The sequence below is a fragment of the Rana temporaria genome, chromosome 10 (genome assembly GCF_905171775.1).
Source record: "Rana temporaria chromosome 10, aRanTem1.1, whole genome shotgun sequence".
NCBI lineage: Eukaryota > Metazoa > Chordata > Amphibia > Anura > Ranidae > Rana > Rana temporaria.
In genome coordinates this window covers 107,097,683-107,121,401 of record NC_053498.1, presented here as the reverse complement: position 1 = coordinate 107,121,401, position 23,719 = coordinate 107,097,683, and the positions used below count along the sequence as shown (strand labels likewise).

Below are 23,719 nucleotides of genomic sequence, written 5' to 3'. Positions count from 1 at the left end.
CATTTATTGTATCTGGAGTACTTAAAGTCATTCCAATAAAATCATTTCTGGATTACTTCAGAGATCTTTTCCCTAAGGGCTGCCATAAGATCCTCAATTTTCTGGATATCATTTACTCTGGCAAACCACCGTCCTACAGTTGGAGGTGATTGAGCTACCTTTCTCTACCCCTACAGATGCAGGCCTTAGTAGCTGCAGAAGCAAAGATTCCCTGTAACGTTTACTCGACATAGGGTTTAGTTTATAAAAGATGGTCGCCGGATCATCCACCAGGGAGAAACCTATATGTATAATCTCTAAGAATGAGAGAAACTCTGTATTGACCAGTAAGTTAAAATTATACAATATATCAGTGTGTAAATGTTCTGCCCTGAGTTTAGGAATGAAAATAAATTGTAACATTTCACCAGAGGAAGATTTGTAAATAAAAGCACCCTAGACTATTTTCACAGTTTCACAATATTTCTGTGTGCATTCATTTAGGCCAGGAGTGCCAAACCACATGTGGCCCGCGGCGCCTTCTGATGTAGCCCGCCACGTCTTGCTCTGGGATGGCGGGTCGGCAAGCACAGATCACGTGTTCCTGACCCGTCATCCCCGTGCATCAATGTGAAGAATGGAGCAGGCACTGAAGGAAGCAGAGCCGATGTCACAGGCAGAGTGATACCAAATGTACTCTACTGCAGTCGCATACTTCCTCCAGCAACGGATCCTGTCACACTGATGATCGGGGATGGAGGGGTTGGGAATCCACGATCTGGGACAGCAGCCACCAGGGACACCAGCAGTACAAGCCAGTAGTACCCCCTAGCAGTACCTGCCAGCAGTACCCACCAGCCGTACCCCCCCCCCCCCCCCAGCAGTACACAGCAACAGTACCCCCCTAGCAGTACCAGCCAGCAAAGCCCACCAGCAGTACCAGCCAACAGTACCCACCAGCAGTACCAGCCAGCAGTACCCACCAGCAGAACCCCCCCCCCCCAGCAGTACCAGCCAGCAGTACCCACCAGCATAACCCCCTAGCAGTACTCACCAGCAGGACCAGCCAGAAGTACCCCCCAGCAGTACCAGCCATTAGTACCAGCCAGCAGTACCCGCCAGAGGTATCAGCCAGTAGTACCTGCCAGCAATACCCACCAGCAGTACCAGCCAACAGTACCTGCCAGTAGTACCTCCCCCCCCCAGCAGTACCAGCCAGCTTTACCTGCCAGTAGTACCCACCATCAGTCCCTGCCCTGGGGGACAGCCAGCAGCAGCCTCCAGCCATACGTGCCCTAGGGACAGCAGCAGCCACCAGCCATACCCAAATGGGGGACAGCAGCAGCCAGCGATACCTGCAGGAATTCTGAGGAAGAAGTAAAGCTTGAGGTCAGTTGAGGTGCAGGTAAACCGGAGTGCATCAGTGTGAAAGCAGCCATAGACCCCTTTCACACGATCGGTTCGAATCGGGTCCACCTGTCCATTTTTCATGCAGACCCAAATGGACTCTCCATTCACCTCTATAGAGCAGCAGATTTAAACTGACTTGTGTTTACACCTGCCTAGGCGGCACTGATGGGCACTCATAGGCGGCACTGATGGGTACTCATAGGCGGCACTGATGGGTACTTGTGGGTGGCACTGATGGGCACTGATAGGTGGGCACTGGGCATGGATGGGCACTGATGGACACTGAGGGGTGGCACTGATGATGGCATTGCTGGGCATTACTTGTTTATTTATTTACAAATTTTTGCCAGTCAGTGCCCATTTGTGGGCCCTGATTGGTATCTATTGTGCTTATTTGTTTACATGTAGATGGCCATGGGGGATGTACCTGGCCATCCACATGTTGCCCCTTTCCCTGGTGGTCCTGGCGGCTTCCCTGGTGGTCCAATGTGGGCATCCGAGGGGGGGCTGCGCGGATAAACAATCAGGGCGAACCCCCCCCTGTCAGGAGAGCAGCAGATCGTTTCTCCTCTACTCGCGTCTGTCAGACGCGAGTGAGGAAGAGCCGATAAACGGCTCTTCCTGTTTACATCGTGATCAGCCGTGATTGGACACGGCTGATCACGTGGTAAAGAGCCTCCGCCAGAGGCTCTTTACCAAGATCGGAGATGCAGGGTGTCAGACTGACACCCCTCATCACCGATCGCCGTGCTGCGTGCCCCCACGCAGGGCCGGCCCCATGATGGGACCAGGTGGTACCATGGGTACCAGGCGGCACTTTTAGGGGGGTGGCATACTGCCACCCACCAGCCCGCTCCGCTGCCTTTGAGGAGCGCGCCGCCGGGCTGCCTGAGAGGACACTCGTGGGGGGGGGGGGGAGCAGTCAGCGAGTGAGCGGCACCGCTGCCTGTGAGGAGCCCGGCGCCGCTGCTGTTAGTGGTGACAGGAGCGGGCGGAGAGGACACTGAAAGCGGGGGGGGTGGCGAGCAGTCAGCGAGTGAGCGGCGTCGCTGCCTGTAAGGAGCCTGGTGTGACAGGAGCGGGCGGGCAGGACACTGAAAGGGGGGGGGTGGCGAGCAGTCAGCGAGTGAGCGGCGCCGCTGTCTGTGAGGAGCCTGGTGTGACAGGAGCAGGGGCGGAGAGGACACTGAAAGCGGGAGGGGGGGTGGCGAGCAGTCAGCGAGTGAGCGGCGCCGCTGCCTGTGAGGAGCCTGGTGTGACAGGAGCAGGGGCGGAGAGGACACTGAAAGCGGGAGGGGGGGTGGCGAGCAGTCAGCGAGGAGCCTGGTGTGACAGGAGCGGGCGGCCAGGACACTGAAAGGGGGGGGATGTCAATCAGCGAGTAAGCGGCAGGGGAGCAGAGATGTCACGACAGTTCTGCCCTCACTGTGCACTGCAGCTGCAGGCAGCAGAGAGATTACAACATCTCTCTGCTGCCTGCTTTTATTCTGGGACACAGCAAGTGACAAAATCCCTTGCAAATCCGCAAGTTTAAAAACTTGCGGCTTCCTCCTGGTCCCGCCCCGTTCCATGATAGGTGTTTGACACTGTGTTCAATGTTCCGCCTATCACGGGCGTTCTTTCATCCTCGGACTCAGTTTCCCAGCAGACACTGTATTCAGTGTTCCGCCTATCACAGGCCTTCTTTTGATGAAAGAACGTCTGTGATAGGTGGAACACTGAACACAGTGTCTGCTGGGAAACTGAGTCCGAGGATGAAAGAACGTCCGTGATAGGCGGAACACTGAACATAGTGTCAAACGCCTATCACGGAACGGGACCAGGGGGAAGCCGCGAGTTTTAAAAAATGGACGCCTGCAGCGCAGCCTGTCAAGAATTTCAGGTATGTTGCAATGGGCACAGTGAGGTTGTAATGGGCACAGTGAGGTTGGGCACAGTGAGGTGTGCAAATGGGCACAGTGAGATTGGGCACAGTGAGGCGTGCAAATGGGCATTGTTGACCCTCTTTTCCACTTACAGTAACTGCTGCATTTCTCACCCTAGGCTTATACTCGAGTCGATACGTTTTCCCATTTTTTTGTGGTAAAATTAGGTGCCTCGGCTTATATTCGGGTCGGCTTATACTCGAGTATATATGGTAGTTTAGTTTTTTACATTTTAGAATGGCGTGCCTCAGTTTTGTGCATAATTAATGGGTGGCTTGACTGAAAAACGGCTGAGAAACACTGCTATAGGCAAACGTGGACAACCCCAGAGTACATATGTAATTAATCATTTGCAATTGCCAACATACCTTTTATACGGTTTTGTAGACAAATAAACCAAAAAATTAATAAGATTGATGCAATTGGTATGATGACCATATAATGAGACCTCCCATCTACACAAACTGAATCCGAAGTGGAAGTTCCTTGACTAGACTTCTGGCGACCCTGCTCAGTGCACCTACAGGAGACATGCACATTATTTACATATGAGTTTATAGAAATATATTTCTAATAGGGTAAATAGCTGTAAATGACTACTGTAGCAGAAAGCTATATTTGAACCTCAGTATAAAAGAATATTCTATATTTTACACAGTTATTTTAACCTACATATATATCACATCAGTGGCAACATTTTCAGGGTCTCAGCAGTTGCACTTGTGACTGGGCCCTGGAGTTCCGTCACTTTAGGGGGGCCGGCTTACTGATCTGCCAGTGTGAGGGGCCCCCGCCCGCCCATCTTCCAGTATGAGGACCCCTTGCCACCACCGGTATGGGGGGTTCGCCCGCTGAGGGGTTTCGAAGGCCGAGCTGAGACTCTGGACCGCCCCGCCTATCCAGAGAGAATGAGAATGTAGGAAGGCGGGGCTGACGCTGAAAAAGAAAGTCAGCTGACACCAATCGAGTGAAGGGGGAGGAGCTCTCCCCTCTGCAACTGCGAGGAGTCCCCATGAGGCAAAGGCATCCCTGGAGGCACAATGATGGAATTCTGAAGCGGAATTGATTGATTCAAGAAAGTGACAAATTGCCAGTGCAATCGATCACAACCTCCACCAGGTGATGGGGGAGGAGGGATGGGATCAGTAAGAGGCAGAGGTGGGAGAGGATGGCACCACCACTGCCACTGATGCCACCCCCCTCAACACCAACTCTGCCACCCTCCACAGAAATGTTTTACTTTGTTGTACAGTGAAAAAAAAAAGTATCAAAGTCATGCTTTTTCGGCCTTCATGATTTCTTGCACCGGGGCCCTGAAGTTTCTAATTACGCCTCTGTATCACCCAGCAGTCCCAACCAGGGCTGCTGAAAGGGAGGTACTGGCAGCCCTCCCATACTGGGCCCCATACTAGTAACCCTGCAAAGATATGAAGGAAATACATGAAGGACTTCAAGATTTCAGTAAGATAAGTAAGAATACAAATGTCTCTTGTGTTTAGACAATATTTTCTCTCCTCTCTCCCCCCTTACCCCCCTCCTTCCACCTTGTCAGCGCACTCTGTGTGTCTCCGCTCAACCCCACCCCCTGTCGCTATTATTAAAAAAAATAAACATATAATTGTCACTGCCAACCCCTCTATTAAAGGCTGGCATAGTACACTGTGTTAAGCATTTTTTTAAAACGAGTGTTGTAAATACTGTTTTTTAGATGTCTTCAGGCCGGTCACATGACTCGTGGCTGCTTTACAGCTATGAGATGGGGGTTCTGTGGAGGAGAGGAGCCATCACGTGATCTCTCTGGCTGATGTCACGGCCCCTCCCGCAAAAGCCATTCGTCGGAGCTGAAAAGTGTCCGTGAGTCATGTGACCGGCCTGAAGACAGCTCAAAAACAGTATTTACAACACTCATTTAAAAAAATGCTTAACACAGTGTGCTATGCCAGACTCTAAGGCCTCGTACACATGACAGGTTAGCCAGAGGACAACGGTCTGAAGGACCGTTGTCTTAGGTTAACCGATGAAGCTGACTGATGGTCTGATGGGCCTACACACCATCAGTTAAAAAAACGATTGTGTCAGAACGCGGTGACGTAAAACACAACGACGTGCTGAAAAAAACGAAGTTCAATGCTTCCAAGCATGCGTCGACTTGATTCTGAGCATGCGTGGGTTTTTTAACCGATGGTCGTGCCTACTAACGATCGGTTTTGTCCTATCCTTAGCAATCCATCAGTTAAATTTTAAAGCAAGTTCCTATTTTTTTAACCCAAGGTTAAATAACCTATGGGGCCCACACACAATCAGTTTGGACCGATGAAAACGGTCCTTCAGACCGTTGTCCTCTGGCTTTTCTTATGTTGTGTACGAGGTCTTATAGAGGGGCTGGCATAGACTTTTACAAATGAGTTCACAAACCCTTTAAGGAAATATAAACATACGCTGTCCACGCAGTGCAGGTCTTTGACATATTTTCAGTACTGAAGTAACCAGGTGGACAATCTTCACATACATTATCTGTTTTTGAGGTTCCTATTTAAAACAAAAATTTTAAAATAGAGTGTAAGCTATAGTAACAGTCTCTATAGATAAATAATTGTTTTACTTTTAGATATAAAAATAACACATTACACTTGTACTTTATCATTTTGACCAGTTTTGGTTCACCCCTCCCACCTTTGCAATTTAAAAAAAGCGTGTTTTTCTTTGACGTGCTTATTCAAGTATCTTCATGCTTAAATGTATGGCTACATGCATCAACATACATTAGAAATGCACAATAACAAACATTAAACATGCATGTGTTTGTAAAATGCAAAGACAAGATGGAATTAAAATTCCCTGAGCGAAGAATGCAAAATCAAAATTTCATCTTTGAAATAAAAAATGTGTTTGATTGCTTGCTACAGGCAATTGTAGCTCCTGTTTCTGGAAACCTTGTTGTAGTAATTTAAACAGAGCAACACATCAAAAAAACATTTTTTTTTAGGTAGATAAACCAATTCACTTGTCTGAAAAGTTAAAATCACATTCCCTGCCAGTATAGAAATATGGGAGATTCCATAGCTAAGTCGATCAGAGATCATCTGAAGTCTGACAGTGATGTCCTGTCAATTGCCTGACCTTGCACAGACTGGTCCCCCAGATGATGACATTTCTAGTCGAAACGCGTCGGGTAGACCCATCCACAACATTGCCTTTGGTACCATAACATCTGACAAGCCTAGGATGAGCGTTTAACATGTGAGCCTTATCCTACTTTTAATAAACAACACTGTTCATACGGTATCACGCTATGCGAGTTCTTTTCAATATTTCTTGCATGGCATGTGGTTACCGAGCCTCTATGAAGTGATCATTAACACTGTGATTTGGGATCATCAAGTCGATTAGTCGTTTGGATCCAGGACCAGCTGTTTAGATCAGGGTGATCGATACAAGCCTTTGGTGACTTGGGCGGTATATACCTTCCCTAGTCATTTATATTTGGTAAGCCCCCTTTTCTACCATTGGTGGTGGCACTTCTGTCAAGCTGTTGTTCCATCTTCAAGATCTCCTTATGGTGAAGCCATCTTTATCCACATGTATTTGGACTCTAGTCACTTCATGCACTTTCCTGTGTTGAAGTCATCCTTATTTCTATTCGTTTGGATTCCAGTCACTTTATGCACTCTCAATTCATTATTATTTGCAAGCCTTTACTATATGTTGGCACTCTAATATGTTTAGTAAGGTCACGTGGTGACACTTTAAGATTTAGTCATGTATTAATATATGTAGATTTGGTTTGTTATCTTTAGATGTGGGTTCTTTCTATATTTTTACACAGATATTAGAGCTACATTGATCCAATTTACCTTATTTTGCGCTATTGTGTGGCGGCTTATATTTGTATTATACACAGCGCAGTTTATTCTTTATATATTTCTGACCTTGCACAGAGACTGACAGTTTCTTTATAAGCAGTGTGTACACTGCTGTATGTAAAAAAAAAAATCTAGAATCTGACTGACTGCATATCCATATGTTCCATGAGAAAAATCAGTTGTAAAATCTTAAAGTAGAACTTTACCCAATATGTTTTTCATTTTGGACAGAGTAAGGGAGGGTTATAACCCCTGTCAGCTTTATTTTTGCCATCTGTGTCCCACTGGTTTGATTTGCCTTCACTTCCTGCCTCATAGCTTAAATAGGAAGTGAGAGAAAATCCCTGCAAATTAAGGGAATTCATTGGGGACCCCAAATCACTAGAACTAGTGAAGATTTCCCCCTATTACTTTTATGGGGACTAGGGATGAGCTTCGTATTCGAGTTGAACTCATGTTCGATTCGAACATCGTATGTTCGATCGTTTGTCGAATTCCAAACGTTTTGGGCCGCCAAATTCGAGTGGCGTGTCACGGCCCATAATTCACTGCGGCATCGCAGTGCATTGCTGGCTGATGATTGGCCAAGCATGCACTATGACCCACATGCTTGCCCAATCACAGCGCACAAAAAACGGAGAGCCATAATTGGCCAAAGCCAGGGTGGCTTTGGCCAATTATGGCTCAGGGGGTTTAGTACACGCCCCACACTATATAATGCTGCCTGGAAGTCGGCCTTGTGTACAGAGAGAGACAGAGAGAGAGAGAGAATGTCATTTTTTGGAGTTAGATAGAGCAGGCAGGCAGGCTAGTCAGTTAGGCCTAGTACACACGAGAGGATTTATCCGTGGATACGGTCCAGCGGACCGTTTCCGCGGATAAATCCTCTCGAGGATTTCAGCGGATTTGGATCCGATGGAGTGTACTCACCATAGGATCGAAATCCGCGCCGAAATCCCCTCGCGATGACGTGTCGCGCCGTCGCCGTGATGATGACGCGGCGACGAGCGCGACGCTGTCATATAAGGAATTCCACGTATGCGTCGAATCATTACGACGCATGCGGGGGATCCCTTCGGACGGATTGATCCGGTGAGTCTGTACAGACCAGCGGATCAATCCGTTGGGATCGATTCAAGCGGATAGATTTGTAGACATGTCTACAAATTTTTATCTGCTGGAATCGTGAAATTCCTGCGGATAAATATCCGCAGGAATGTACACACCATAGAATCTATCCGCTCAAACCGATCCGCTGAGATTTTTCAGCTGATGGATTCTATGGTGTGTACGGGGCCTCAGAGTTACAGTGTGTAGAGGATATATATGCATCCCAGGTGTTGTATATATATTTATACACTGTATTGAGTTTAGCTAGATCCGCTCTTCCTAATTTACTGACAGGCAGGCGATTGTGCTAGCTGCAGTATTTTCACGTGGTGCACTGTCTGTGTCCTCTGTACAGTGTGCACCTAAAGCTACGTCAATAGATTTGCTGGTGTTTCTCATATTAATTCCTAAAGGCAGTAGAGCTGCACGATTCTGGGAAAAATTTGAATCACAATTCTTTTGCTTAGAATGAAGATCACTATTCTCTCACGATTCTCAAAAAAATGCATGCTTTTGTTTACATGCATTTTTGTGATTTTTTTTTATTTTATTTACATGCACAGAGTATGTGCCTTGCTGCAGAGCAGCCTATTAATTTGAGAATGAACTGCCTGCCACCCCTCAATAGCACCAAAGTGCATGGGCCTTTTTTTTAAAAAAAATGTAATGCCGCTGCATCAAAATGCATGGTGCTTTTGTTAGCATGTGTATATATATATATATATATATATATATATATATATACACACATGCTAACAAAAGCACCATGCATTTTGATGCAGCGGCATTAAAAAATAAAATAAAAAAAAGGCCCATGCATTTTGGTGCTATTGAGGTAGGCAGTTCAGTCTCAAATTAATAGGCTGTTCTGCAGCAAGGCACATACTCTGATGCATCGCATAGATGTGAAGTTGAACCTTTAAAACACAGTCAGGAGGCCCGAGGGGCACCAAGAAATCAACATTTTCAAAAAATCATTTGTCATTGGGACAGAAAGCGAGGTGCAATCTTCTGAACAGATGCGCACAGACAGCAAAACAAATGTTTTCCAAAAAGCTTAAAAAATAGATTTTTTGGCTGGAGCTACACTTTAAAAAAGTACCAGTTCAAAATTACAAACAGATTATACTTAACAACAAACCTACAGTCCCTGTCTTGTTTGCACCGCCTGTATACTGCTGTTAAAATTATATAGGGCCAAATAGCCTGGTAATGACCTGGGGGGAGGTGGGCGGGGAAACCCATGCTATTTTTCTCAATGATTTTCATTCATATTGCAGACATTACATTAAAGGGTCACTAAAGGAAAAAGTTTTTTTAGCTGAAATGACTGTTTACAGGGCATAGAGACATAATAGTTAACTGATTCCTTTTAAAAATGATTAAAAATAGATAAAAAAACAATCATATAATGTGCCTGCAGTGTAGTTTCGTTTTTGCTGTTGTTTCCTGGTTCTCTGATGTACAGAGAGCCACTAGAGGGCAGTCAGCCAATAGAGAGCAGTGATACTTTGTCTAAAACTCCTCAGCACCAATCCAGTTTCGTTTTACACACAGCTCCTTGATTAGTGACCACCGTGAGAAATCTCCCAGTACTGTGGTTATCAGGAAACAGGCAACCAGGATGTGTCCAGAACAGAGAGGAATTACAGCAACATCAAAGCAAAAACGAACAATGAGGACATGAAACCAGGACTGCAGTAAGGTAAAGGAAGCTATTTAGCTAAAAAAAAAAATTCCTTTAGTGACCCTTTAAAGCCGCAAGCAGTTTTAAATTACTTTTTTCTTATAGTAACACCCAGCAGGTACGATATTTAAAGGAATTTTTCCTCTTTTTTTTAAACTTTTTTTTCCATTGATACATGTTCCCTGGGGCAAGACCCGGGTTCTCAAACCCCTTTTACGACAATAACTTGCATATGAGCCTTTAAAATGAGCACTTTTGAATTCGAACGTACGAGTCCCATAGACTTTAATGGGGTTCTAAAAGTTTGAGCGAACGTTCGGTTCGTTCGAAGGTTCTAGTGCGAACCGAACGGGGGGGGGGGGGGGGGGGGGGTGCGGCTCATCCCTAATAATGGGAAACAGGACAAATAGAGATGGTGAAACTCCTAAGTAGGAGAAGTATAGCCAAAGCTATTTGGTCATACTTCTCCATACGTCTTAAAGGAGAAGTTCACCTTTTTCCTCTAAATTGCAGGTCCCCTGTGTACCAATATACCATTAAAGGGTGAAAAAACTCCCTCCTTTTTAAACAAAATGGCTTGCATTTATTGTTGGAGAATGTTTAAATGTAATGCATGAGCTGGAGATCCTCATTGGACTTCGGTAAAATGGCGGCCATTGTGTACCGAGGATGAATAACCAGTGAAGTGGCAGCGCCCTTTAGTGTCTGTGTTACAGGAAGCTATTTATTCTTGCCATCTGAGAGCACTGCTATCCCCATTGGCCTAGTGACGACATCTCATACGACGAAACGTACTTCGGGTGGAGGAAATAGAGGTGACATCAGCACGCCCGTCATTGCGCTGGACGATAATCTGTATTAAATACCTGTTTTTCCATCAGACTTGTGAGTATGAGTAGATGTCTTTTTAATAAATAATTTTTATCAGAAGACATGCAATGAGCATGCTTTCTCTCTCTTTAAATTACTATGCTCCATATCATCCTGTGTGAGTAATATTTGGTGGAGTGTTCCGGAGACCATTTCCAAGTGATTAAATACCTTATGGGCCTTCTTGAAGGGAGATATATGTGCACATCTCATGTCGCGTACGCACCATCACTTTATGTTTAAAAAAAAAAAAAAAACACATTTTCTGTGAAGTAAAAAACGAAGTTTTTGAAACTTCAAATTTCAAAAACGATGTTGCCTACACACCATCGTTTTTTCACAATGCTCTAGCAAAGCGAAGTTACGTTCACCACTCTTTTCCATTGAAGCTTGCTTCATAACTAGCTTCTGGGCATGCGCGGGTTTAAAAACGTTGTTTTAAACGTAGTTTTTTGCTACACACAGTGATTTTTTGTGAAACAAAAAAAGACGTTTTGAAAAACGACACAAAAAGTTGAAGCATGCTTCAATTTTTTTTTGTCGTTTTTCACAAGACATAAAACGAAATTTTCCCCCACACATGGTCATTTAAATTGACGTTTTCAAAAACGTTGTTTTTTTTTCATCACATAAAGTGATGGTGTGTACGCAGCATTACAGTGAGGGATGTGCACACTAAAGCGAGGCCAGGCCCTAACAAGGTCTTATTATCTGGTAAGAGACTTATTTACTCATCTTGGGGTATAGCATTGATTGGGTGATCACCTGCAGCACTAGAAAAATAGGAGGTGCACGTGTTGAACACCATTTTCAACAATTGATTTTATTTGGGACTTTATAATATTAAAATTTCTCTGGACTTTGCACTTTATTTTTTCCTGCATGATATTACTGACTTTATGAATTCTAACTACAATGATATTAAAGCGGAGGTCCAGCTGTAAAAAAATGTTTTTAAAGTCAGTAACTACAGACACTGTAGCTGCTGACTTTTAATAAGCACACTTACCTGTCCAGGGTGCCCGCGATGTTGGTCGCCCAAGGCCGATCCGTTGATCGGATCGGGTCCCGCCGCCTCCATTCAAAACAGGCAGTGGAGCCTTGCGGCTTCACTGCCCGTTTCCTACTGCGCATGCGCGAGTCACGCGACGCTTTGTGAATAGTGGGCTGTCTTCTGGGACACACACAGGTCCCAGAAGACAGCACACCCAAATGCCCCAGAATACATCACAAGGAGGAGAAGACTGAAGACTACCGCGGAATAGGAAGTGGCAGATTAGGACGATCTGCCTAGCAGCAGCCATTTCTGGTAAGTATAAAAAAAAAATATTTTTTAGGGTGGACCTCCGCTTTAATTGGATGAATTTACCATTTTCTTTAGGCACTATATGCATTTTATAATGTGTTGTTAGTTTTATCCATATGAGGTTAAAAGCACTTTTCTGATGACAGCGCAATACTTCTTTTTATAAGCAAGGTCTGAATACTAGGAATTCACGTTTTTTTTGTATATCTATTTTTCTGCTTTAACATTAAGGTTTCTCACTGCACATTGTGTATAAGGACTTCAATTTGAACTTATTTTGCCCTCCCATCCTGCTTTGTGGCCATATTGGTTTTCAATAAACCTGTCAGATAGGAGAGCAGTCATGGCAGCAGGGGCGGACAGACAACTCATGGGGCCCCCGGGCAGTAGAAGACTATGGGGCCCCTGGGCTTACAGATGGCCAACACGCCAGGAGGCAGTGCAGAGGCGGGGCAGCTAAAAATCTCTGGATTTTCACATCAGAAGCATGTTGGTTTCAGACATATCAGGGACAGATGTAAAAAAAACATCGATTTTTACATATTGTCCCTGGTTTTACTGAGCCTGGCAACCCTGATGGGGCCCCCTAGTGACACGGGGCCCTCGGGCAGTGCCCAAGTGACTCAATGGTCAGTCCGCCCCTGCATGGCAGAAGTATTTCAGGGCACAAAAAATGCCATCATATTTGTTCTTAACCACTTGAGACCCGCGCTATTGACAAAAGACGTCAACAGCGCGGCTCTCAGGTGCCAACTGGACGTCTTTGGACGTCTTTTTAAAAGCATAACCCGCGCGCGCCTCTGGGGGGCGCGCAGCGGGTAAACACTGTGCCGCCGCATCGCTGGGGAGCCGATGCGTGTAAACACAGAGCTCCACGTGCTGTCAGAGGAGAGGAGACCGATCTGTGTCCCTTGTACATAGAGACACAGCATCGGTCACCTCCCCCAGTCACCCCCCTCCCCCCACACAGTTAGAACACACCCAGGCTACACATTTAACCCCTTCCTCACCCCCTAGTAATAACCCCTTCCCTGCCAGTCACATTTATAGAGTAATTAGTGCATTTTTATAGCAGTGATCGCAATATAAATGTGAATGGTCCCAAATTTGTGTCGAAAGTGTCCGATACGTCCGCCACAATATCGCAGTCCCAATAAAAATCGCAGATCGCCGCCATTACTAGTAAAAAAAATAATAATAAAAAAAATCATAATTCTGTTCCCCATTTTGTAGGCGCTATAACTTTTGCGCAAACCAGCCGCTTATTGCGATTTATTTTTATTTTTTTTACAAAAATACGTCGAAAAATACGTATCGGCCTTAACTGAGAAAAAAAATAATTGGGATATTTATTATAGCAACAAGTAAAAAAAATATATATATTTTTTAAATTGTCGCTCTTTTTTTGTTTATAGCGCAAAAAATAAAAAAACGCAGAGGTGATCAAATACCACCAAAAGAAAGCTCTATTTGTGGGGAAAAAAGGATGTCAATTTTGTTTGGGAGCCACGTCGCACAACCGCGCAAATGTCAGTTAAAGAGACGCAGTGCCGGAAGCTGAAATTTCGCCTGGGAACGAAGGGGGTTTATGTGCCCAGTAAGCAAGTGGTTAAAGTCCTCCTTTCCTGATTTTCCTGGAAGCATTCTAACACTCATTTCAATGAAAAAGAAACAGCTGATTAACCACATGGGAAGTCCCTAGATGTTTCCCGAATACTTCTGTTTCACTTTCAACAAACTTTGGTTTCTTTTTCATTTTTTCCCTTCAGTTTTAAACAGAAGAAGAAGAGAAATGATGTAGTAACTAGAAGCCTAAACCACCTTTTGGAGCAGATCCTTTTTATTTCAGTCCAGTGTACGCTCTTTTCTCCAGCATCTACCAAGCTCCAATGAAGGGGGACCTGTGTTACCTCCAAAACAAGTTGGCATCAATTGAATATAACTTGATAAAAACAACTTATGGATTTTACATATTGTGTCTGCCACTTTACTCAATACATGCATCATGACTGTCATTTAACCACTTAAGCCCCGGACCAATATGCTGCCTAAAGACCCAAGGGGTTTTTACAGTTCGGGACTGCGTCGCTTTAACAGACAATTGCGCGGTCGTGCGACGTGGCTCCCAAACAAAATTGGCGTCCTTTTTTCCCCACAAATAGAGCTTTCTTTTGGTGGTATTTGATCACCTCTGCGGTTTTTATTTTTTGCGCTATAAACAAAAATAGAGCGACAATTTTGAAATAAATGCAATATTTTTTATTTTTTGCTATAATAAATATCCCCCAAAAACATATATAACATTTTTTTTCCCCTCAGTTTAGACCGATACGTATTCTTCTACCTATTTTTGGTAAAAAAAAAAATCGCAATAATCGTTTATCGGTTGGTTTGCGCAAAATTTATAGCGTTTACAAAATAGGGGATAGTTTTATTGCATTTTTATTTTTTTTACTACTAATGGCGGCGATCAGCGATTTTTTTCGTGACTGCGACATTATGGCGGACACTTCGGACAATTTTGACACATTTTTGGGACCATTGTCATTTTCACAGCAAAAAATGCATTTAAATTGCATTCTTTATTATGAAAATGACAGTTGCAGTTTGGGAGTTAAACACAGGGGGCGCTGTAACATTTAGTGTTCACTTAGTGTGTGTTTACAACTATAGGGGGGTGTGGCTGTAGGACTGACGTGATCGATCGAGTCTCCCTTATATAAGGGATCACTCGATCGATGCGCCGCCATAGTGAAGCACGGGGAAGCCGTGTTTACATACGGCTCTCCCCGTTCTTCAGCTCCTGGGAGCGATCGCGACGGGGCGGCTATAAACGAATAGCCGCGCCATCGTCCCGGATCGCTCCCCGAGGCTTACCAACCGCTGCATGTAGCTGCATGTCCCGATCGGACCCCCGACCCACGTCAAGCAGAGGACGTGCAAGTATGCGTACATGTGCCTGTCCGTGCCATTCTGCTGACGTATATCTACATGAGGAGGTCGGCAAGTGGTTAATGGAGAGCCACCTGAAAGGAAAATGTATCCAATACTGGACTTAGGATCAAAATGTAATTATCAGATCAGATCTGATCAAATCAGATCAAGATCAATGGAGCAAGAGGAGTCCACCAAACAGAGGCACCCACGTAAAAGGGGCCTTATGCTGCAGCACAATTTATTTATTTATTTTCACATGAAACTGCAACACATGTTTAAATGAATACTGACAAACATTTTATTCTTACCCTGTACTTTGATGTACTGCCCAACGTTACAGATACGGTGTGGTTGGCATAAGTCACATGAATCTTTTTGCCCGGAACAGTAATATCCAGGTTTGCAATCACAAACTGCATTTGAAGTATATGTACATTCCTTTATTTCCAACAGCCCACCTCCTGGAGAGAAAAAAAAAAATCTATGTTAAATGTAATTACTCAAAACTGCATTTAATAAATCATCACTGAACCACATTGAGAAATGTTACTACGCTGGCAAATGTGTGCCCTTTGCTTGAATGGCAAATTTGGAATACTGGCCATAAATGATATTGCATTTAGATATGAATTGGTAAAGTCTGAAGTGTGAAGCCAAAGAGAACTGGCCTTTCAAGTCTGGATCTCTCACATGTCAGTACTGTATTGAATAACAGGTTGGGTGTAGTAGCGCTTGCCCAATAAAAAATATTAAATAAAGTGACAATCCAAAATAAATAAATGTAAAACCGTCAATCCACCACCGACTGTGGGTCTAAAAGTGTTCCACTCAAATTAATGTCCAAAGAATGACCACCCAACATTTAGAAATCAAATGTGGTAAGTCATGATGAGTGGTAAATAATAATGGATATAGAAACAACAATTATGCCAATCTCAGCACAATGTAAATCATTAAGAACAGTGATCACAATAAAGATAGTGACATCCAAAAAGTGCTTCAATCAAAAAAATGCATGGTGCAACATGATGCAATAAAAAAATATTAACCACAAAATAGTCAACAAAATAGTAGCATGCATAGGTGAGCATGAACAAAAATAATAATAAATAAATAATGTGCCAATCAAAAAGAAAATCAGATGGTGATCAATACTGACAGTGCAGTGTTAAAAAAAGTGTCCAATGCACAATCCGTGCAAAAAATATTAATGTTCTTAAAAAATGTCTTTCAATCAATAAAATTGAATGAATAAATGTGTGAAAATCTATAAATCAAATATAAAGTGCAAGTAGTGCTCCAATGAATCCATTAAAGAAAACTTGGGTGGTTGATGCTGAACATGCAATCGTGCTTGTATAGAATCCTTCAGGCTCCCCACAGTGTCTGGAGAATAGTGTGTTCCAGCCCCTTACCTTAGGAGGGCTTTACATAAAGCCTCTATGTATATAATCCCAAATACGGCGGCTTGCTGCTCCACTCCCATATACCATGGCTCATGGGTTAAAGATGACTCTCAAATGACAAAAGGGAAGCCTCCATAGCATAAAATCTTACGATTTATTAAGTAAAACAAGGTAAAATACACTCACAAACAGATGAAAAGTAAACAGCGTGTCTGTCGTTGTGTCTCCGCTCTGCGGCCGCGAGCGGATGACGTCACCAGCAGCTCGTCACGATACGCGTGAGGACGTGGAGAGCTGCTGGTGACGTCATCCGCTCGCGGCCGCAGAGCGGAGACACAACGACAGACACGCTGTTTACTTTTCATCTGTTTGTGAGTGTATTTTACCTTGTTTTACTTAATAAATCGTAAGATTTTATGCTATGGAGGCTTCCCTTTTGTCATTTGAGAGTCATCTTTAACCCATGAGCCATGGTATATGGGAGTGGAGCAGCAAGCCGCCGTATTTGGGATTATATACATAGAGGCTTTATGTAAAGCCCTCCTAAGGTAAGGGGCTGGAACACACTATTCTCCAGACACTGTGGGGAGCCTGAAGGATTCTATACAAGCACGATTGCATGTTCAGCATCAACCACCCAAGTTTTCTTTAATGGATTCATTGGAGCACTACTTGCACTTTATAATTGATTTATAGATTTTCACACATTTATTCATTCAATTTTATTGATTGAAAGACATTTTTTAAGAACATTAATATTTTTTGCACGGATTGTGCATTGGACACTTTTTTTAACACTGCACTGTCAGTATTGATCACCATCTGATTTTCTTTTTGATTGGCACATTATTTATTTATTATTATTTTTGTTCATGCTCACCTATGCATGCTACTATTTTGTTGACTATTTTGTGGTTAATATTTTTTTATTGCATCATGTTGCACCATGCATTTTTTTGATTGAAGCACTTTTTGGATGTCACTATCTTTATTGTGATCACTGTTCTTAATGATTTACATTGTGCTGAGATTGGCATAATTGTTGTTTCTATATCCATTATTATTTACCACTCATCATGACTTACCACATTTGATTTCTAAATGTTGGGTGGTCATTCTTTGGACATTAATTTGAGTGGAACACTTTTAGACCCACAGTCGGTGGTGGATTGACGGTTTTACATTTATTTATTTTGGATTGTCACTTTATTTAATATTTTTTATTGGGCAAGCGCTACTACACCCAACCTGTTATTCATTTATCTTGAGTGCGTGAGCATTTTTAGTAGTGGCTGCTGCTTATTAGTTGTTATTTATGGTATCTATTTTATTTTTAGTTTATTTTCACCTTGGTTAGGTTGATTTGCGCATTAGTTCCCCCCCATTTTCAGTACTGTATTGCAAGCATTTTTGTGCATTGAGGCACATTGTGATGTACAGTGTTAGGAAGTCCTTTCACAACAAATGAGCTGCAATACACAAAAAAAATAGTACAGTTTACATGTTTTGCAGTGCAGGGCATATCGTGTTATGAAGCGCTGTGGTGCATTGGGGTGCCATTTAAATTTAATAGCACCATAGTGCACCAATACTCTTAGGCCCCATACACACGAGAGGATTTATCCGCAGATACGGTCCAGCGGACCGTTTCCACGGATAAATCCTCTCAAAGATATCCGCTGATTTCGATGGGATGGAGTGTACACACCATCCCATTGAAATCCGCGCGGAAATCCTCTGCCGATGACGTGTCGCGCCGTCGCCGCGATTATGACGCGGCGACGGGCGCGACGCTGTCATATAAGGAATTCCACGCATGCGTCAAATCATTACGACGCGTGCGGGGAATCCCTTTGGACGAATGGATCCGGTAAGTCTGTACAGACGAGCGGATCCATCCGTTGGAATGGATTCCAGCAGATGGATATGTTGTGCAGCACAACAAATATTCGATCTGCTGGAATCCATCCCAGAGGAGATTTCTCCGCGGAAACAGATCCGCTGGCGTGTACACACCATAGGATCTATCCGCAGAAACCCATTTGCTGGGATTTATCTGCGGATGGATTCTATCGTGTGTACGGGGCCTTACTCAGCATTACCACGCATTGAATTGAATGGACCTTGAGGCTGGGTTCACACTACTACACTACTTTCATCCTACTTTGCTCTGTGTTCAATGTTTCCCTATGAGAGCGTCTTGTAGCGTCCTACACAAGTCGGTCCGACTTTGAAAATGCTCCCTGTACTACTTTTGGTCCTACATTGATCCTACTTCAGGCCCATTGAATATCATTGAAGTCGGACCAAAGTAGTATCCTGTTCATGAAAGTAGGATGGATGTAGGACCAATGTAGGATAAATGTAGGACCAATGTAGCAGAGCAAAGTAGGATGAAAGTAGTGTAGTAGTGTGAACCCAGCCTTAAGCCTCATTCAGATGGGTTAGTTTGGTCCAGCTGTGGATTCTTGTAGCAAGAATCTGCAGATCCTTCCAACTGAAATCACTGGTGGTTCTGGGCAGCAGCTGCTGGTAAGTCTTTGCAAAGCCATGACAGTCTGACAGGAGTTGCTGTTTGCATGTAATGTCACAACTAGAAATTTCCAGAGCATAGGGGCAGATGATTATCCCAGGATGCAACAGTCTGCATTCAGGGACAATTATGAGCTCCTATATGTTGTGTAACTCACAGCGTTGTTACTGATTTCAGGGTGTTAAATGGCCACAAGATGGCAGTGTTCTGCAGTTTAGCTGGCACAGGAACAAGAATAGCAATGCTAAGAATGTGGGAAGTAACCTGGCGAACAGGACACAAGCTCCATTTCACTCTCCCCTGCCCCCCCCCCCCCCCCATATTTTCCCTTTTCTTATGCCATCTTCATCATTCCATACCACCAATGCTCCCCCTAGGCCCCTCGTTTTACATGTAGGGACCACTTTTACTCCCCATACGTATACCCCACTTTTGCGTTCCTCCCATCTGGTGGGGGGGTGTAATGTTTACTATCTTCACCCTTGTTGTATGCGATTGTGGATGTTATTGGTTTCTAACTTTTGTTCACACCAGATAAAAGTTATTAAATATGGCTTCCCCTATTAATAATGGGGTTGAACAAGAAACGAGAGCAGTATTTTGTAGAGAGGTACATAGGGCCAGATTCACGTAGAAGTGCGGCGGCGTAACGTATCGTAGATACGTTACACCGCCGCAAGTTTTCATCGCAAGTGCCTGATTCACAAAGCACTTGCAATGAAAACCTACGCTGGCGGCCTCCGGCGTAAGCCCGCGTAATTCAAATGGGCGTGTGCCATTTAAATTAGGAGCGCTCCCGCGCCGGACCTACTGAGCATGCTCCGTTTCGAAATTCCCGCCGTGCTTTGCGCGAAGTGACGTCATTTTTTCGAACGGCAACGCGCGTAGCGTACTTCCGTATTCCCGGACGTCTTACGCAAACAACGTTGATTTTTAAATTTCGACGCGGGAACGACGGCCATACTTTATACAGCACATACGTGTGCTGTGTAAAGTTAGGGCACCCAAAACGACGACTAAATTTGCGACGTGAAACTAGACTAGCAGCGACGTAGCGAACGCGGAAAAACGTAGTGGATCGCCGTAACTCCTAATTTGCATACCCGACGCTGGTTTACAACGCAAACTCCCCCCAGCGGCGGCCGCGGTACTGCATCCTAAGATCCGACAGTGTAAAACAATTACACCTGTCAGATCTTAGGGCTATCTATGCGTAACTGATTCTATGAATCAGTCGCATAGATACTCTGAGAGATACGACGGAGTATCTGAGATACTCCGTCGTATCTCAGCTGTGAATCTGGCCCATGTTTCTAAACGTCAAGGGAAATGCAAAAAATTGTTTAGAAAACATTGAATTTTAATTATGAAACATCTTAAAAGAAAATGGAACATTATCTCATTGGAAGCATATGTGGAAGCAAAACTAATACCACAAGGGTTACGTGAACATGTTATACCAGCAGTGCATCTCCATAATGATCGATTCCTCAAAATTTGGACAGAGTTGTCAATCAAACATGGATTACACTTAATGGGGTTAATCATTGAGGAGCAAAAGATACAGCTGCAGGAATTGGAGGAATAATTGCAGGAAAGTGTTAAAACACTAGATGGATACCAGGAACTTGAGCAATTTAACGAAAGGCTTAAAAAGGAAGTTTCAGAAAGAACACAAGATTGGTAAACAGAAGAAATTTCAAAGACGTAATGGATTTTGAGAGTGGGCAAATCCTTAATTTACATCAAAGGAGAGGACTAAGTAGGTCCTGTAGTAGATTTAGGAAACAAAGAAGAGAAAAAAGGGATCAAATTCTAGATGCCAATAAATCAGAAACTTTTTTTTAGTGACATCCCCAGATGGATGGGTCAGACAGAGAGGACCCCAGGGGGCTTTATAGGAAAAAGAGAAAACGAAAAAAGAAGGAGAACCCAAATACAGAAACAGAGGCAATCACGGATGGGGGAACTCTACTTCCTGGTAGAGCAGGGTAACCACACGAAATAAGAAAAAAAGAGACTTAACATGTACTAGAACAGGACCTATATCTCTGTTAGGTAAAGGTCATGGATTTTCCCCATATAATAGAGGTAATTTGCTATACATAAAGACATTTGTCTGTTTCTACGACGTATTAATTTCAAACTTATGTATTTTGTGAAAGAAACAAATAAACCTGAGATGACACAGTCAACCCAGGAACTTGCAGACCTAGGTTAAAGTGAACGAATTGAGTATATGGAATACAATACAGATTTCGTGGACCCCCACCACCATCTGGGTCAACAAATAAATCAACATTTTTACCAAGCTTTGGAACCAATAGGTGTCTCCAGATGTTTCTGGAAGCTATCACATATGACTTACGTTCTATTGAATGGGAAAAAAAACGTACATAGGGTTTACTCAAGGTGAAAGTATAGCTCTATAAGAACTTAAAGTGGAGCTTCACCCAAAAGGGAAAGCTCCGCTTGTTTGCTTCCTCCCCCCTCTGTTGCCACATTTGGCACCTTTCAGGGGGAACGGGTACCTGGTTTTGACAGGTGCCTGCTCCCACTTCCTGGTCACCCAGAAGATGCCTCCCTCCTCCTTCCCCCCGCCGCCGGACCATTCACAAAATGCAGTGTGCTTCGTGCATATGTGGTAGGGAAACCGTCTGAAGCCACAAGACTTCATTGCCGGTTTCCCTTATAAGAAATGGCGGTGGCAGCACCCGAGAGTCGATTGAGAAATTGGCTGGGGTAAAGACACCGCGGGATCCCTGGACAGGTACAGTAAGTGTCCTAATGTTAAAAGTCAGCAGCTACCGTATTTGTAGCTGCTGACTTTAAATTTTTTTATAAAGGAGCCTGAAGCTCTGCTTTAAAGAGCTACCTGAAAATATCAATAAATCTAGTGATAAAGGATAAAATGTAGACATGTGAAATAAAAAGGGACTAGAAGAAGTATATAGGCAATTGAACGATCCATCTTGTTATATGAAATTACCTAGAAATCCGTTCCCTGATTTGGTTAGAGAGATCAACTATCGTATTATTAAGACTTATGAAGTTGGACTACTTACAAAAAAAGTGGTGGATGACTACAAAATACCTACATTCTATGTTACCCCTAGGGTGCATAAAAGTGTGAGAAATCCACCAGGACAACCTATCGTCTCAGGAATTGGAGGCCCATTAGAAAGAGTAGGCAAATATATAGACAAATGATTAAAACATTTAATGAGACAACTACCTTCTTTTGTTCTAGATTCAACAGACAGATTGATGAATCTCACTATACCTGATTGTGTTCTGGCAGTGGTGGACGTTGAGTCCCTATCCCCCATCCCTCCATCCCACATGAGGTGGGAATACATGAGATTTCATAATGGCTTGATACTTGCCATCCTCTAGCAGGTCCCCATAATGAGTTATTGGTGGAATTTTTGTATATGATGTTGAATAACAACTTTTTTTTATCTTTAACAGAAAGTATTATCGCCATGGGAGCTGCATGTGTCCCCTCTTATGCTTGTCTACATTTAGAATGGTGGGAGAAGGAGGAGGTTTATACTCATCCAGCCTTTGAGAAACATGTTGCCCTGTGGGTTTGTTATATTAATGATGTGCTGTTGGTGTGGAAGGGGTCATTGTAATAATTTGGCAGATTAGTTTTGGATCTCAATCAGAACAATAGAAATATTTACCTCACATTCAAGGTAGACTCCTACCAAATAGAATTTTTTGATTTATTGATCCGAAAGGAGGGTCCAAAACTGGAAACTAGAGCCTTTAGGAAACCCACGGTCGGTAATACCCTCCCCATGCCACCAGCCACCACCCTTGGCCGCAAATCAGGGAATCCCCACAGGACAATTGTTAAGAATTAGGCAAAATTGTTCAAACATGAAAGACTTCAATGCTGAGAGTAGGGAGTTCAGATGCAGATTTAGAGCATGTGGATATCCAAACTCTTATCAGGGAGGGCAGGTATGTACTAGATCAGCAGAAATTTCCCAGTGGGCCGATTTCAGTGACAGCCAGAGGCGTTGCAAGGGGGTGGCTTTTGGGGCTATAGCCCTGAATCTGAGGCCTATAGATCAGAGTCCCAGGGGTCCCCAACCACGGCCCACTACCGGGCCATGGCCTCTCTGTAGCCATGCGGCGGGCAGCACGGGAGAGCCAACGGCAGCACGGAAGAGCCAGGCGGGCAAGAGAAGAGAGATGACATCATCTCTCACTGCCCGCCCTGAATCACTGCTGTTCTGCCCTCACTGTGTAGCCATAGTGGGCGGAATAAAGCATGTCAAAGTGGGAACGGACTCCCCACTTTCTAAAGCACTGCATGGTCTCCTAAGTATACAGGATTATACAGACTAATCCGTTCAAGCTGCACTGAAGAGAGCTTGGAGCCGCCACAGTGATCAGGAACACACAGCAAGCCTTCATTAGCAGCGGCCATGTTTCATATGCTATCTATGCCTGTGGAAAACTGACCCATAAACCAGGGACTATGGGTACCAGAAGACCCCTCTGTGTCCTAATTACAGGTCGTATTGGCTGTGCATTTAGGGACGTTCCTATACACCACGGGACCAGCCCAGCAGCACAGAATGGACCAATGACACTTATGGGAGTCAGAGTTTCTAGGTACACGATTAAGGCAAATGCACACTGCTTATGATCTTACTTGATTACACTTCCCTGTAAT

The 23,719-nt window shown here is 44.0% G+C and overlaps 1 protein-coding gene across 4 annotated transcripts in view; it reads right to left on the bottom strand.

The window, feature by feature from the left end:
- Positions 1-23,719, bottom strand: part of TNFRSF14 (TNF receptor superfamily member 14) — a 54,886-nt gene that overhangs the window by 6,459 nt on the left and 24,708 nt on the right. For all 4 annotated transcript variants that reach the window (XM_040325925.1, XM_040325926.1, XM_040325928.1 and 1 more), the window contains exons 4-6: positions 15,396-15,548; positions 5,753-5,843; positions 3,683-3,834 (exon numbers count right to left, since the gene is read on the bottom strand). In XM_040325925.1, coding sequence (XP_040181859.1) covers positions 3,683-3,834; positions 5,753-5,843; positions 15,396-15,548 — 396 coding nt within the window. The remainder of the gene's footprint in view (positions 1-3,682; positions 3,835-5,752; positions 5,844-15,395; positions 15,549-23,719) is intronic.